General features: G+C 37.3%; 4 protein-coding genes across 4 annotated transcripts; 1 reads left to right on the forward strand and 3 right to left on the reverse strand.

Moving 5' to 3' along the window:
• Positions 1 to 2,009: 2,009 nt before the first annotated feature.
• Positions 2,010 to 4,898, reverse strand: LOC108974582 (bifunctional lysine-specific demethylase and histidyl-hydroxylase NO66). Its single transcript, XM_018942500.1, has 3 exons — positions 3,516 to 4,898; positions 3,096 to 3,454; positions 2,010 to 3,031 (listed from the first exon to the last, which is right to left on the reverse strand). Exons 1-3 carry the CDS (start codon positions 4,759 to 4,761, stop codon positions 2,267 to 2,269), a joined length of 2,370 nt encoding a protein of 789 aa, XP_018798045.1. The 5' UTR covers positions 4,762 to 4,898; the 3' UTR covers positions 2,010 to 2,266.
• A 250-nt stretch (positions 4,899 to 5,148) lies between these two features.
• LOC108974577 (protein starmaker-like) lies at positions 5,149 to 5,664 on the reverse strand. The gene has a single exon (XM_018942490.1). It carries the CDS (start codon positions 5,662 to 5,664, stop codon positions 5,149 to 5,151), a length of 516 nt encoding a protein of 171 aa, XP_018798035.1.
• Positions 5,665 to 6,197: 533 nt separating this feature from the next.
• LOC108974587 (trigger factor-like) lies at positions 6,198 to 6,751 on the reverse strand. Its single transcript, XM_018942504.1, has 2 exons — positions 6,368 to 6,751; positions 6,198 to 6,295 (listed from the first exon to the last, which is right to left on the reverse strand). Exons 1-2 carry the CDS (start codon positions 6,657 to 6,659, stop codon positions 6,267 to 6,269), a joined length of 321 nt encoding a protein of 106 aa, XP_018798049.1. The 5' UTR covers positions 6,660 to 6,751; the 3' UTR covers positions 6,198 to 6,266.
• A 156-nt stretch (positions 6,752 to 6,907) lies between these two features.
• Positions 6,908 to 7,431, forward strand: LOC108974588 (39S ribosomal protein L33, mitochondrial). The gene is made up of 3 exons (XM_018942505.1): positions 6,908 to 7,063; positions 7,127 to 7,230; positions 7,295 to 7,431. The coding sequence occupies exons 1-3, from the start codon at positions 7,023 to 7,025 to the stop codon at positions 7,342 to 7,344; spliced, it is 195 nt and encodes a 64-aa protein (XP_018798050.1). The 5' UTR covers positions 6,908 to 7,022; the 3' UTR covers positions 7,345 to 7,431.
• Positions 7,432 to 16,370: the final 8,939 nt, after the last annotated feature.

Below are 16,370 nucleotides of genomic sequence, written 5' to 3' on the forward strand. Positions count from 1 at the left end.
GAAAAGTAGAAAACAAAAAACTAAAAATTTTGCAACTTGAGTTTTTCACATAAATTTTGAGGTTACGTGGAAAAAGTCTGTAAACAAAAGTTTTAGACCTAGATATGGCAAAGTTGTAGTTAATGAACATTTCTTTCCCATAGGACGCTTAATTTTTCCGGAAATTGATATAAACTTGTTTTAACTCTTCAAAATTTAAACACAACTCTTCCTTTCCAAATTCTGCTCTGTAATCGCAACGTAAAACTTTTCCTTTAATTTTTGTAAATTTATTTTACTTTTCTAATAGATTTCATAATAAAATAATTGTTTTCCAAAATTAACGACCCTGGTCCCATGCTATAAAAATTATGTTACGCCGTGATTGCTCATTAAAGCACTGATTTATTAATAATTACCCTAACAATCTATATATAAAGGTAAATCATAAATATTTTTTTTATTACTTCAAAATTTTATATAATTAAAATATTATTTACATTATGTTTATTTACCCAATACGCGAAAAAAAATTTTATATTTTTTTAATTATTTTAAAATTATTATTTATTTTATCTTTATTTGCGCAAAATTAGAAAATTATTAAAACACGGTTCATTTATTATTTACGCGACTGTGCAAACTGCTAATTCATTTCTATTTATCAGTAATTAAATGCATACCAGTTCTCTAAGAAACACTAAAATATAGCATTGAATGTAAAAACTGCAACAGAAGTAATGTGACTGTGCAACTGATATTCATACGTACACATGTAAAAGTATGTACATACATATGTAGCTCTGAATTTACGCTAGACTGTGCACAAAAGTCCAGAGGAACCAGACGCAATGAAGACAGAAATGAGAAGAGGCATTCAAAGATATTCACTGTTAAAAATTACTACGGCATCTGTTGGCAGCCAGAAGGATCACGATTGATACAGTGGCAACTAAATCCTTTACATTTTATTCATGCTTTTGGAAAGCTTATATATGTTCGAATAAATTTATATGTATGTATATTCGAGCTAAATATAATGCTTTAATTTAGCATAAATGTGCAATAACTTGTCACTATAAGGCACATTTCTGCATATATGTATATTTAATATTTCATAAACACTTACCGCTCTTTATTTTGCTTCGTTTCGGATTTTCTTACAGTAATTGATACACTGCATTACTCTAAACTCGTTCCCTACTGCTAACGATTTATTTACATTAACATAACACAATTAACTTTAACATAACATTTCGTGCACGACAACTGGCAGAGCTCTGCTTGCGCCGACGCTCAGCGCTCTGCTTTTGCACTCACTAATTTTCACTATCACTTTTACAACACAAATAACAACGCCCGATTACTTTTTTTACTTTAAAACTATTAAATTGACGAACTTCAACCGAATTCTATTAAAAAGTCCTTAATTGCAGCTTTAATTCCTAAACTAATTTCACTTTTCACCGAGCCGCTGCAAATGCCACTTACACGAATGCGCTGTAAAGGAAACGAATGTTCGAAATGGCGGCGGAAATTAAGAACGACCAATTGATAAGCTTCTATCTTGACATTCACATCAGGATCATAAACATGACCAACAGATGGCGCACACATCACCCTTTGAAATTATCTCATGCACAGCTGTGATTATATTTGTTTATTAAGCGTTAAAATATTCAAAGTTCAATATTTCACTGACAAAAAATAGTTTAAAAAATAAAAAAGAAATTAAAAAAATGTAAAAATAAAAAAAAAACGAAGAACAAAATAAAAAACCGAAGAAAATGAAATAAAAAATAAAAAATAGAATAAATAAAAAAAAAATAAAAAAAAATAAAATAAATAAAAAAATAGAAATACAAATACAAATTTTTGCTATAAAATCTATTATTGAGCAAAAATAAAATGTTCAGTACATTTCTTTATGCAAAAACACATGTTATTGGAAAGAAACTTGAGACTGAAAAGTATAATATCAAAAGTTATCCAAATTATAAAAATTCACAAATTTTTTAATAAAACGCACATTTAAATTTTTTTTTTTTCACTTTTATTCAAATTGGCAAAGCTACATATCACTTAACGGTTTGCTGAAAGCAACAATAGCACAGTTCAAAACTCGAAATAAAACACAAAATTTCATAGGCGCCTATTACAAAACAATTTTTCATAAAAATCGTTTCGAATAAGTAAAACAAAAACAAAAAACTAGCAATATATTCACATTGACTACTCCTTTTAAGATAAGCACTATAATTAAGTACGCATGTATAGGTATGATGTATCATTTGAAAGGCTTCTCAGTCATTAGCAAACCACGCTCCCACAGCGCCGTCACCATTTGCACCTTGCGCTCATCATCTTCCAGCGGCAGCTGCGACACGCCCACATACTGGGGGTATGAGCGTATTAGCACTTCCACGCTGGCCGCCTCCTCCGGCTCGATTTCAATGAAATTTGGCTCATACTCACAGTACTCCTTAGAGTTATCCACATAGTAGTAGATGCGCACTTTATCCTCCTCCTGCACCAGTCGCATGATATTGGCGCGTAGCAGTCGCACATTGGTGAGCTCATCGATTTCATAGTCACACATGCATTCGCCTTGATCATTGGTGGTGCTGCGCGAACCGAAAATGGTGCGTGCGCGCTCGCCCGGCAACACATGCGGTGGCAGCGCTTCGTGCTGATACTTCTTAGCCAGCTGATCCACAGCGGCGTCCATCATCTCGCCCAGCTGCGCGCTATGCAAACACTGACCCATCAGCTTCGTTACTTTGCGCAGCAGATCGGCGCGCTCTGTGGTGTCATTGTCGCTGTAGGCAATACCAGCATGCTGGAAAGTGTGTAGCGGTAGCCCGCGACGCATATCGAGATTGCTTTCGATGGCGCGCTGGAGCACCAAAGGTATCATGCGTTCAAAGAGATCGGCGTATGATTGCTTCTGATATACGCTCAAAGTGATGTGCAGCGAGTGGTAGCCGGGTTCGGTGATGGCTTGATGTATGGTGCCGCGTGGGAAGTAAAGCAGATCGCCGGGTTCAAGCACCTAAAAGTGTTTAATTGTAGTAAAACGCAAACTAAAAATGAAATCTTTATATGCAAACAAATACCTCATCGAATATGGGTTGACCGATTTCTTGTTGCGTGAAATTTTTCGAAGAAAAACGTGGCAGCTGTTCTGCCTGGCTGCGTGGCTTGTAAAGACGCCAGCGTTTGCGGCCCTCAATTTGCAACACAAAAGCCTCTATATCGTCGTAATGCGGTGCGAAACCTTGACTGTTGGGTGGCGTGAGGTAGGCATTGGCACCCACCAGACAGTGGAAGTACTCCTGCAAGGTTGTGTTTAGCTTAAATAGATCCGGCAAGAAGGTGTGCGGATTCAGTAGGCGCACACTGCAACCTTGTCCATAGTGATCCCACACGACGGGCGGCATGGCGCGTCCAACGGGATTGAGCGTCTCACGTACACCTTTGGTGTAGTGAAAAAAGTTGCTATTACTTACAAGTAAATATTTTTGTATGTAACTCACCATTTTTATAAGAAGTGATATCGATATTTTTTGTGAACTCCACATGATTATTAATTAACATTTGATCAATAGCCTCGAATGACATTAATTTCGAGTAGTAATTAGAGCCCTTGCGTTTGACCAAACAGGCGCCGGTTTCCCAATACTTGCTGAAGAATTCCTTAAGGTTTAGTGGACTAAGCAGCCAGCCGAACACCTTCTCACCCTCTTGTATGCTATTCATTTTGACGATGTTGTTTGGCGGTGATAGGGGTTCCATTTTTATAGCTTTTGCATCTACGGTCTTTACATCAACTTTGGCGCTTACGGTTGCTTCACTTTCAGCTATTGAATGCCTACGCTTCTCTGTTGCCTTTGTAACTTTGTCAGCTGTTGTTGTTATTGCAGTTGGCATTGATTTACGTTTATCAACTGGTTTTTCAGCTTGACGGGATTTCTTTGGTTCAGTAGCAGCGGTAATGGCTACCGCATTACCTTTACGCTTTTGTGGCACATTGTTTTTAGTAGATGTGGCAATGGGCTGTTTCTCAACATCACTTTCACTAGAGCAATCATCAACGCTGACACCAGTTTCCTCCTCTTCGCATTCCTCTTCTTCCTCGTCGCTATAACTGTTTATGGTATACTCATCAGAGAATTCATCCGAACCGCTGCTGTAATCTTCCTCGCCACCAGTTTCTGAATCATATTCTTCCTCACCCGCCGCTTCATCGTCCCTCTCCAACTGCTTTGCCAGGTAATCCTCCAATTCTTGCTTCTTCTTTTGTTGTGCTTTCGTCAACTTCTTTGGTTTGGAAGGTGAATCTCCTAGCAATTGCTCCACCAAGTTGTCAATTTCATTTTCGTTAATGCCGTTAGACTCTACTTTACCGTTGGTGGCTGCAGGCTGCACTTTTTGTTTTTGTTTCGCAGGCGGCTCAGTTTTGGCTGCAGCTTTCTTATTGGTTGCTTTGTTTTTTGAAGGCTCAACTTTTGGTGCAGATTTGTTGTTAACAACTTCCTTAGCCTTGACGGGAGCAACCACTTTTTCTTTAACCGCAATGTTCGGGTTTGCGATGTTTTGACTTTTTGTTGTTTTCTCTGATGTATTCTTTTGCAGGGACTTATTTTTTGCCTCATTCTTTTTGTTCACACCGGTTTTTTTGCTGGCACCAGCGGTTTGCTTGTTTTTACCTTTCTTGGACGTATTACCATTCTTTGAAAGTACAGAACGATAAGCCGCAAATGCAGAAATAGGTTCCGCCATTTTAGAAACACTATTCACTCGTAATAAACTTCAATAATTAAATAATTTTATTAAAAATAACAGCGTGCAATTTTGTTCGCAATTAGAATATTAACAAATTGTTGCACGTGCGAGTACAGTACGCATGGAAAAGTAACCAGACCGGCTAATCAGAAAACAACACATACAGGGTTGCATATCACTTCATGTGGCTCAAAAAAGAATTTTTAGAATCTACGTTTTAAATTCAGAGGTTTTGAAAATTATTTTTATTTATATAAGTACATAATTTAACAAATGTCAAAAAATTTACAATTAAAGATTACTAAACAAACAATTTACACATTTAATAATTAAAATTCAATAAGAAAATTAAAACTTTTACATATTTTTAGTTAGTTGTTTTTGTTAGGAATAATCAGATTCATCACTATAGCTATTTATTGTATATTCATCGGTGAACTGATCGGAGCGCTTGCTACAATTACACTCGCTATCCGAATCGCTGCAACTATCATCACTGCTGGATCCTGTATCATCAGCAGAACTACCAGATTCAGAGTCCGAGTCAGAGTACGCGTCGCTGTCTGATTCCGACTCGTCCGAGCTATCTGTTGCGCAATCATTCTCACTGTCAGATCCAGAGTAGTCCTCACAATCGCAACTGCTTTCCGACTCGCTATCAGATGCAGAATCTTCAGTGCCTGACGATTTAGTGCTTACTGTGTCTTCGTCCTCCTCATCGTATTGCTGCAGCTTCTGCACCAAATAAGCTTCCAAATCACGTTTTTTGTGTTGTTGTGCCTTGGTTAGTTTTTTGTTGCCGCCCAGCAGCTCTTCCGCTAAGGAATCGACTTGCTCCTCTTTGATTATATTAGCGGTTGCTACCTTCTTTTTCGATTTAGCTAACTCTGGTACAGGCATTTTCAAATACAATCTTCTAGCTTCCCTTTCGTTACGTATGCAAAGCACTAATTGCACTAAACCTTTCCACGTATAACGGATTGGTTTTCATTTGACAAATTTTAACTTTTTTCGCGCGGAAATTTCAATTTCTCTGACAACATGGTTGTATTTTAGGTAACGGGTTTCACTTTGACATTTAAAAATGTAATTCGACTCATCGGAGAAATATATTATTCTCTTATCTAATGAGACTAAACTGAGTTAGATAAAAAATCCATTTTCTTAAGGGAGAATAAAACAAAAAAAAAATCGTTATAATTTAAAAATCTTGAAATTTTACTATTCCAAAATAAACGCATAAACCTAAATTCTTTTACCGAATTTTAATCAATTTTACTTATTTCGAAAGAGACAAATGTATATTTTTGCACCCGAGGGCACTTTATTTTTATGAAACTCACATCAAGTGTTACATTTTCAATACAAATATATCAACATTTTTTATGACAAAACTTAGATTACTAAAACATAAATATAGGCCCCAGAGTCATCCATCTTCCATCTAAACCAGTATCATTAAAAGTATTTTTCGCAGCAGCTCGATGTTTCGCTCGTCAATATTAGTAACAATCACCGGAACTACAGCTATCTGTAGAGTCAGAATAATCAGAATAATCACTGTTAGAATCTGTTGAACTTTCACAACAATAAGAACAATCACAATAACTGTCGTCCCGTCGGCGTGTCGTTGTCTTTTTCCGCGCTGCTGTTTTCGACTTTGCTCCAGTTGTTGACTTCCTTGTCGTTGTTGTCGATTTCTTCGTCTTACTAGCTGCTGATTTGGCCTTTGTTGTGGTGGTCTTAGGTTTGGTTGTCGATTTCTTGGCCGTAGTCTTTTTAGTGGTAGTCTTCTTGGCGCTTGTGGTTGTCGATTTTGGTTTAGACTTAGTTGTTGTGGATTTTTTTGGTCTCGAAACTGTGCACGAGCCCCCTGAACATGTGGGTACGGGCATAGTAATGTTATTTTTTTAATGTAATTAATTTTTTGTCGATTTACATAAAATTAAAGTTTACTTCAGTGTCGTTGCAACGAAACTATTTCGCCCAACGCCACTAAGAACTCTTTGGACCATAAAATTAACGGCTTATTTCTAGTTTCAAAACAATTGGAAAAAAGCCGCAATATTTTGACGCCGTTAAAGTTCTTTTATGGTAACTTTGCATTCTGTCGCCAACAGCTGTTTGCATGTTGTGTACAGTACGCATGAAAAGCACACAGCTGTTTTTGACAATCGGACACTACATTTTCGCTATAATTGCACAATTTTCTTATTATAATAGAATTTACTTAAAATTATAACAGATATAGAGCGAAAATGCGTTTAACTGAGGTCTTATTTAAAAAAGTGAAAAGCAAGTAAGTAATTGCTGCAATTGCTTTAGCTGTAATCTAGTAATTAACACTTTTTATTTACTGCAGACGCATCATGGTGCTGATGGAGAGTGTGGTTAGTGGTCATCAGTTTAATATGTTCCGTGATCGTTTAGCAGATAAACTGGAATTGCTGCGTTTCGATCCATATAGTAAGTAAATGTTTTATTTTAGTTTTTATGTAGTTCGTGATTTTGAAGTTACTTATACTTGCAGTTCAAAAGGAGTGCATCTACCGCGAACGCAAAAGGATACGCAGCGCTTAGACGTTTGTTTATAGTGTTTTAATCTTTGTAGAAAGTTCATCCTAAATAAATGCTGTTCTTTTTAAATATAATAAAGTGTGTCATAAATTTCCGGTGTTTAAATTTATGTTTGCTGTAGGTAAATATGATATTTGTGAGATGATAATTGATTATATCTTTATGGTAAAAGCCGGCGTGACAGATTATTTATAACTTTTGTGTGTGAATATGTGTAGTTAGCACTATATATATAATAATATTTAATATAAGGTCGCAAGTGCTTTGCAAGTGTTAGAGCTTCAGTGTGCTGCCGGTGAATTACTGTTTTATAAACAAATATGTATGTGAAATTTGGAAGTTAAACGGTGTAAAAATAGTACTATATATTTGTATAAACGCTGAAAAGTACATATATAACATGTATCTGTGTTGTGTACAGTTGGGACTATATATTTTCGCCACTGTGCCGCTGAAGATTTTTACTGAAGCGCTGGTTTAAAATCAAAGTCTCAGAAAAATCGCACCAGTTAATCCATTATAAATGTGATTTTCCGCTGTTGTGAATTTAATTAATGAAATATACGCAATTACCCACAATAAAATATATTTTTATGCTCATCCGAGCGCTGCTTCAAATACATACATGTGTAGGTATTTATGTATGCATGCCCCACATGTCATACACCTACGGCCACAAATATTCACATTAGTATAACATTGATCAATATACATCCGGTCTGGACAGTGAACATTAGCTAACAAACTGACTGAATCAAAACGTTTTTAAGCCCTGCAGTTCATTAACGAAGCCATTTGAATGCATGTGTAATGGTCAATGCAGTCGGCAAGCTTATGTGGTGTAAACTGCTGATGGCTAATTGCAAATAAAACGCTAATGTGACGTTACATTGAATATGGTGTGCGTTTGTAATGCGCTCTTTATATGCTTGTGCGCTGGCATGCGGGTGTACTATGAGCCCTAGTGGCATTTCAAGGTTGCGGTGCAGCGCACACAGCACTTTCATAGCTGCGCGTGTATTTCCGCGTTGCCCAATGCCCATAAAAGCACCAATAAATGAAATTGTAAGCACGAATGTCCTCATTAGCACACAAACACATACACACGTACTCATGTATACACGCTTGTAGTCACTTCACCACTACACCGCTGCGTTTCACTTGGCATTGTCATTGCCATGCTACGCCTCATTGCATTTCACCACGTTCGCTCGCTTCACGCTGGCATTTCTTCGCCCACACAATGCATTGCCCCAGCAGTTACTGTTGCGGTCGGCAAATTCTTGTTATCCATGTTTCCTCTTCCTTTTCCTGTGCTTTTGTTCTTTCATTTTTTGGCATTTCGCCGGCGCAGCAGCGAATTCATTGTCTGTGGCGTCAATAAAGCAACGGAAATGCATCAGCCCCCGTGTGCTTGGCGATAGCAGGTGGTATATCTCGTACTTGTGTGTGAGTAACTGTAAATGTGGGCAATGTGAAATTGATAGCCGAAATGGCGGTTGTGATGCTTTAGCGGCTGAGTTGATGTGTAGCGAAGGAGTAAAATGGCGGAAAGGAGCAAGGGTGCAGGCGTTAATGAAATTTTCAACAGGAAATCCTTCAATGTGTGGAAGTAAAGCCGTTCCACAGAAATTGTTGCACACCCGCAGGCGTTGGCTTGAGATTTTTGAAGACTTAGTTGAAGTTACCGATCTTTTAGTCAAATTTCCATGCCAGCCTAAGTCAAGAGACGGTAAAAGGTCTGTCCTAAAAGAATTATCAAGACTACCGTTGTCGGTTAGAGTTAGAGTGGCGTACCAACACACCGTTAACACTGCGAACGAATATTTCCACGATATCTGAGTCTCCATAATTAGCCTGGATACGATTTTATAATCGGCCAAGAGCTGAGGATTATTTTATGTCGCTATAACCACAAAATTCTTAGTCGATCCCTTTTTAAGAGCCTTAAGAGCCAGAAAAGCTTTATGTTGTTTTGTTGTTGGAGCGCTAGCCTTCTGTCTAGTTGACCGAATAAAAAATCAAGTCCGTTCCGTAAACGTAGACCCAACTATTGTGGGAATGGCATAAAGCTTTGTTATTTCTTCAGGTTCGGACTACAAGAGAAAACAGCGTAATTTATCCCCCAAAGATTCGCCCAAACGAGGCTTGGAAGTACATATATTTGGTCAAAACTGTAACAATGGAAAAAGAACAAAAACAACAAACCATCGTACAATATTGCAACTCGTGAGCCGTGTATTTGTTGCAGTTTTATCATCTTCGAATCCCAGCGTCAAACACTCGTCCGAATCCATTTCAAGGAACTCAGCCTTGACAAAATATATAAAAAATAATATATTGTAGCTGATCTGAGTTAGGTGGAGGTTAGAATTGAAGCCAAGTCGGTCACAGAGATCTGAGCTCAGAGGACAGGACCGAGAAAGACCCAAAAAAGTGCCTAAAATTCTGGAAGCTTAGACGAAACTCAATAATTCCCCGAGGACAGGGGTGTACCACTACTAATTTTGTTAGTTTTCGGAGAAGAAGAAACTAAAAGAAGCCAAAAGGAGGTTAGAACTCTAGAGGCTCAATCAGAACTCATAAATTTTTAAAAACAAAAAGGCACAGAGACAAACAATCCCAAGCACGTGATTTGGGTGAGTTAAGAACGTAAAAACGATTGGCATCAACCAGAGGTAACAGCCTAGTTGGTAGCAGACTGATCTCTCAAAATGGGGCTATCTTCTCAGTAGCGTCAACACGAGATATTTCAGCTGAGATTTTAAGTAAAAAGTGACAAAAACGAGGATGGATAGAGAAGCTATCGATGTGAACCAGGTGTCCAAGCTTCTTCTTCTTGAAAATTGGCACGGTTTGCTATAAAGTTTTTCCTTGACGGCTATGGTTGTGAAGCAAGTATCCAAGAATCGTCTAAAGCCAGAAAACCGGAGCGCTTTTCTCTCAAAGATCCGTGAAGCTCCGGTGAAGCAGGTGTTTTTAAAGCCAGAAACGGAGTAATTTTCTAATAAAGGAGTCTTAAATATCTACATTTCTTTGTTATAGCAGTTCTTTGTAGCCTACTGAGCCTTTTTCATATCGAATTAAACACATTATGCCGGTCTGACACGCATCAACACACATTACTCTTTCCAGCAGCACTGACCTCTCTACTCGGCATTAAAAATTCGCTTCGGCGCTTCAAATTGTGCTTTGCCACTTGTTAAGCTGCGTAATCAAAGAGCCTACAGCAGACAGTACAATTAGGTGAGACTTATATAAATATGTCTCCAGATAGAACTTCATACATATGAGCGTATGTGTGAGTGAGCATATGAATGTGTCTATTACCGTTAGGCAGGAAGTGTAAACACTAACCTACCACCACATATTTAGCCATACTCCAATGTGACAACGTCAACAAAAGCAAGAACAATAACAGCTAAAGAGAAAAATGTCAAAATAATCATTCGTTAAGTTTTCGCGCACTAAATAACGGTGGAATGGGTTGCTGAGCACAGGAGAGAGCGTCTATCAACAGTTGTGGCATAAATCAGAGCTTGGGAGAGAAAAAAGAGAGCGTCACGGGTTCAGTTGTAAATAGAGAGCGAAAGTGTTATTGAACTCAAAACTTCAGAATGCGTGCAGTGAGCTTTTGCGCACAAATAAAGCATGTAAAAGCTTTCAAGGCTGCATACGGGAAAAGGTTAGAAGTTATGGTCTATACAAAAGAATTTGGTTAAAAGTTATAATATCACCGTGGCAGCAGCAATAAAGGCAATAATAACATTTGTCGTAAAAACTTGTCGTAAGAGCTTTGCGGAACAATAAAGAAAGCCATTGGAAACCATTGAGCCGCTGCGTTGTTAGTGGAAGTTTCTCGTTAACTCGGGTAGGAGTACTTACGGAGCTCACTTCAATTCACAATTTACCATTCATAAAAATTTGCTACGCCTGGTAGCTTTCACGTGTCACATTGTGATGGTTATTTTGCACATAATTTGTATAGGTTTCAATGGCAAATGAATGAGCGGATATACTATAAACGTTTGAATGTAAGAAGTAGTGAAAAGGTGAAAATAAAAATTTCATTAAATATATTTTTAAAAACAAACCTAAGCTTATTAGTAAGCTTTCGGCTTTATATGACTTAAGCAATTTTTAGTTTTCAAAATTTCAGTAGTTCCATTTGACAGTATTGTAAATTTGGAAAACTTTCAGCATTATATTTCCACCAAAAGGCTGCAAAGCTCTATAGAAACTCTTAAAGCTTCACGAATAGCAAACATTTATCATTACCTATTATCTCAAAAGCCTCGGAGCTTTCAAAAAATCATAAAGCTGTCACAATTAATAAACTAGAATCAGTATCTTTCATTTTAAAAGCTTCAAAGCTTTCACAAATAGTAAACTTTTATTATTTCCATTCAAACTCAAAACTCAAAAAATCGTTAAGCTTTCACATTTCTTGAATCATTATCTTTCATTTAAAGAACTTTAAAGCTTTCAGAAACAGTAAATTTATTTTATTACCGTGCATCTACAAAACTTTAGAGCATTATTATAAGCTATAAAAATAGACACATAAAAGCTTTTCTGTAATCTTTACACTTTTTACAAATGTTCAGAAACTTTTGGAGCTTTCACAGTTAATTAACTTTTAACTTAAGCTTGAAAAGCTTTGTTACTTAATTCCGTGAAAGCTTTGAATGCTTTTAATTGAATGTTAAAAGAAATAATCTATAAAAGCTCTTTAACTGAATGTTTGCAAAAAACATCTTATAAAAGCTCGATACAAATTTGTTTATGATTTTAAGAACTTTTGAATACTTTCCATAAATACACACAAAATATCTGTGTGTGATTTTCTTCGCTTTCACATAATACTTTTTGATATTGGAAAGCTACGAAGTTATCGAGCTTTCATAAAAGCTTTTAAAACTTTAATAAGTAAAAAACTTTTAGCTTAAACCGAGGTACTTAACACTGCTGGTCATCCCTATTTCACTACCTCCCAGTAGGAGATTCCTAAGGSCAGGTAGGGTCCTGCGTCTTGTAAATGGAATTACAGACGTCTTGGAGGGGTTGATATTTAGTTCAACCTCTCTGCACCACCCCTTCGCTAGGTTGAGACCTCTTTGGATCAAGTCACAAAGAGTGTCTACAAATCTCCCTCTTGCCATAATGACAATGTCGTCCGCGTACCCTTGGCATTGGATTCCATTGTCTGTTAGCAGTGCTAGCAGTTCGTCCACAACAAGACAGCCTCTTGTTGTGCCGAGACGAATGCTGCTATCACCTACTGTGGTCTCAGCAACCCTTGAGCGCAGTACGGCATCTATCCATCTACGCACCGGTGCCGCCACATTCCTTTTCTCCAGTGCCCTTGCTACACTCTTGTGGGACGTGTTATCAAAGGCTCCTTCGATGTCTAGGAACGCGCAGAGCATCACCTCCCCATGCTCCATTGAACTCTCTATTTCAGAGGTCAACTGGTACAGAGCAGTGCTGGTAGATCTGCCCGCTCTGTAGGCATGTTGAGCCGCATGTAGCGGTGAGCTCTTTAGCGCCTTCATCCTTATTTCTTGGTCTACGATATTCTCCATGGTTTTCAGTAGGAAGGACGTTAGACTTATCGGTCTGAAAGATTTCGCCAACGAGTAGTCTTTCCTTCCTACCTTAGGTATGAAGATCACCTTCGCTGTCCTCCATACCTCAGGGATATATGCCAGTGCGAGGCTCTCTCTCAGCAGTCGAACTAGGTGGGGCAACAAAAGCWGCTCCCCCTGTTGCAACATCGCCGGAAAGAGGCCATCCACTCCCGGAGACTTGAAGCTCTCAAACGAGGCCAGCGCCCACCGGATCGAGTCCGCCGTTTTAGCTTTATATTTTATAGTTAATCGAAGCTTTTATAAAAGCTATAAAAGTTTTTAACTGAACATTTATAGAACATGGTCAATAAAAGCTCAGTTAAAAATGTCTGCTCAAGATTTATAAATGAGAATTTTTTTAAAATATACAAAAAACGTTGCAAACAGTTTCCGAAAATAGGTTTCCTATGAGCTTTTAAAGTTTTAACCTCTTCAGGAATTGTTTTAAAGAGTAATTTATTTCTATTTTTAAAAAAGCTTGATTTTGGTAAGGTACCCTTTCATCCTACGAAATTTTGGAAGCCAGCTTTTAAAATTGCTTTTAACTCAAATAACAAGTACACATTCTAATAAGTTGTCAAAGAGTCTTCAAACTAATTAAAGCTGTTATTTTGTCAATTTCAGAGCTTTCTACAGCTTTCATGATTGAATAGGTCTTTTTCAAAACGCTTAGCGTAGTACAGTAATGAAATCTATCTAATCTAATCTATCTAATACTTATATGTGATATAATTCTTCATACGTGAGCCCTAAGCTTAAGCTTTTAATTAAGTTTCTTTTAATCTTGTTTGCTTATATAATAATCTTATTTACTAAAGCAAGCGTCTCTAATAGTTCGCTGCTAAGCACTGCCTACTTTTAGGGTGTTCACAACTTTCCTCGGCTTTCACGTCGTGCGAGTTTTCTCTTTTTTATTGTTCCCTTGTCACCTACGCAAACATACACCTTTGACAGCGTGTGCTGATAGTCCGAAAAATTATACTTTGCGCCTGAATGTTTGCTTCTATTATAAATAGAAGGCACGTGCTACTCAGTAGAAGCGACTAAGTAGTGTGAAGAAACTTTATTTCATACGAATTTTAAAGTAAATCGATGTGGAAACTCTATATTAAACGTATTCGATAGCCAAAGCTATTCGGACTCTCAAGTTTTAAGATTAGTAGAAATTGACTTCATATCCGAATTTTTGTAACTTTGAAAAAATTTCCGCTAAAAATTAGATGTTGTAACTTCCAGAGCTTCTATCGTTTGCCCTTGGACAAAAAGGTTTTATAAGCGCAATGACTCCTAAATTTTAGGAATATAAAGATTTATGGTTTGTGGAACGAAAAGTTCATTAGAAGTCAGATCTTTTGGCTAGAGCAGAGCCCGAAGATAAGATACTAGATATTTGTATATCAGAATATCAATATTCGTATGGATTTCTTATAAGCCATTCATGGACGGTTAGGAATCTAGAGAGATCTGTAGGGGACGGTAACCAAGAGTTCGCTAGATTCTTCCCTTAAATAATAAAAAATAATATGTTCTCGACCAAATAGAACAATAAGATCCCTTATGGACATTTTTTGTTTTCATGGAAATCACCTCAGGAATGAAAAGAAAGTAATGAATGAGAGTACTTCTAGCGCCTTCTTCGGACAGAAATGAGTAGATGTGGAACGGGACCTCAAAATGTAGGAGAATTTAGGATTTAGTAAACTCCTTTCTTCTGATGGTATTCTTTATGACCTAAAGTCTTCTGTAAAGTTTCATCCTAAACAGTTAGATTTCTAGTGAATGTAGCGAACTTTCAAGAGAGCGGGTATGTTATTCTTCCTTAGGAAAGAAGGCATGAGGTACTAGTAGGAACAGAATTCCAAAATTCAAAATAATATTGGGACTTCCGAAATCTTAAAGTCTTTTTATACAGATGGTCTCCTTTCATAAAGCTCGTCTTAAACAATTAGGTTTCTAGTGAATGCAAGTTCATGAGAGAGGTGAATAAGCGGACTTCCACCGCTGCCTCTTTCATAACAATGAGAAAATGAAGTCCCAGTATACATAGTAGTGAATCCCAAACCTAGAATACTATTCGGTATGTACAAATCTCTTTTTAAACAGATGATCTCGCCTAAGTCAAACACACTTCCTTAAGGCACATCTCGAACAGTTAAGCTTCTGTAAAATCAACGAGCTCTAGAGTAGTAAATACAGCAAATTCTAACGCTTCTTTTTCTGCAGATTTCTTTTTTACTGTGATCCCAATATTATGGAACCTTAAAAAGATGGATGGCCGGTGAAGTCATATGGCTGAAGAGACTTGGTTATGCGTCGGTGAGATTACTTAGTTGAAAGCGATATGTCCACACTGAGACCACTCTACCAGCCCTTGTACGGCTGCCTTCCTATCGCAACCAATTTTACAACGCACTAAGTATTATCACTGCCATTGCTGCGCTTGTTCTATGTATGTACATACATACATATTTGTTCGGGCTGCCAAAATGGCTTAAGTTCACAAATTAAATTAAGTAAAAGTAAAAGCAAAATAGCTGACCTCAAACGTGGCCAAAGCGGCCGTGACAAAAGCATTCGCCAATGCAACTAAATACTTGTACATTGTCAACAAGCATGCACTCACACACACACACAGCCATACAAACATAAATCACTCATACGCCGCGCATAACCGCCCACACAAGCCGCCACAGCTAAGCTGATAGCAAACAGCTAAAAGTTTCCACTAAAGTATTTAGTGGAAGCCTCATAGACAGCGGATTGGCCGCAAAATCGCTAATAAATTGCTGCTGTTGTGTTGTTGTTGTCATATGTACTTGTTGTCTTTGGTAATTTTGCTGCGCAGTAGGCGGTCAAAGGTAGTCAACAGTAACAGCGAAGAGCGGCAACAGCATTTCTATTTGTATTTGTTGTGACTATTGTTGTTGTTGTTGTCATATACAATTGTAAGGTCAATGTGAATTTGGCGCGACACTGAGAAAGCCTTACAAGCACCCAAAAGCACTTGCGGCGCAACAAAAACAAAAGCAACGCAACAACTAAATAAGTTAATAATAACAGCATAACGGTATCTTATCGGCTGCCCGCGACTATGGCAACTGTGTTTGTGTAAATTAAAGGTAGTGGGGATATGAAGTTAATTTTTGTTTTAATTTGTATAAGGTAGGTGTCAAATTTCAGGCAATAGCAAAAAATAGTGAAAATCAGGGAAGGAAAATAAATTATAATACACAGAAAAAAATCAGAAAATATTAATTCTTCAGCAAATAATGGATTAAAAAATTCCTGGCTTAATTTTTTTTGAAATACCGAAAAATTTAATTACAAATAATTTGCTAATTTTAATCGCAAATACAGGTTTAAAAAAAAATTATTATTCCAATTTTATTATAAAAAATT

The sequence above is a fragment of the Bactrocera latifrons genome, unplaced genomic scaffold (genome assembly GCF_001853355.1).
Source record: "Bactrocera latifrons isolate USDA-ARS-PBARC rearing strain unplaced genomic scaffold, ASM185335v1 scaffold_57, whole genome shotgun sequence".
Classification (NCBI taxonomy): domain Eukaryota; kingdom Metazoa; phylum Arthropoda; class Insecta; order Diptera; family Tephritidae; genus Bactrocera; species Bactrocera latifrons.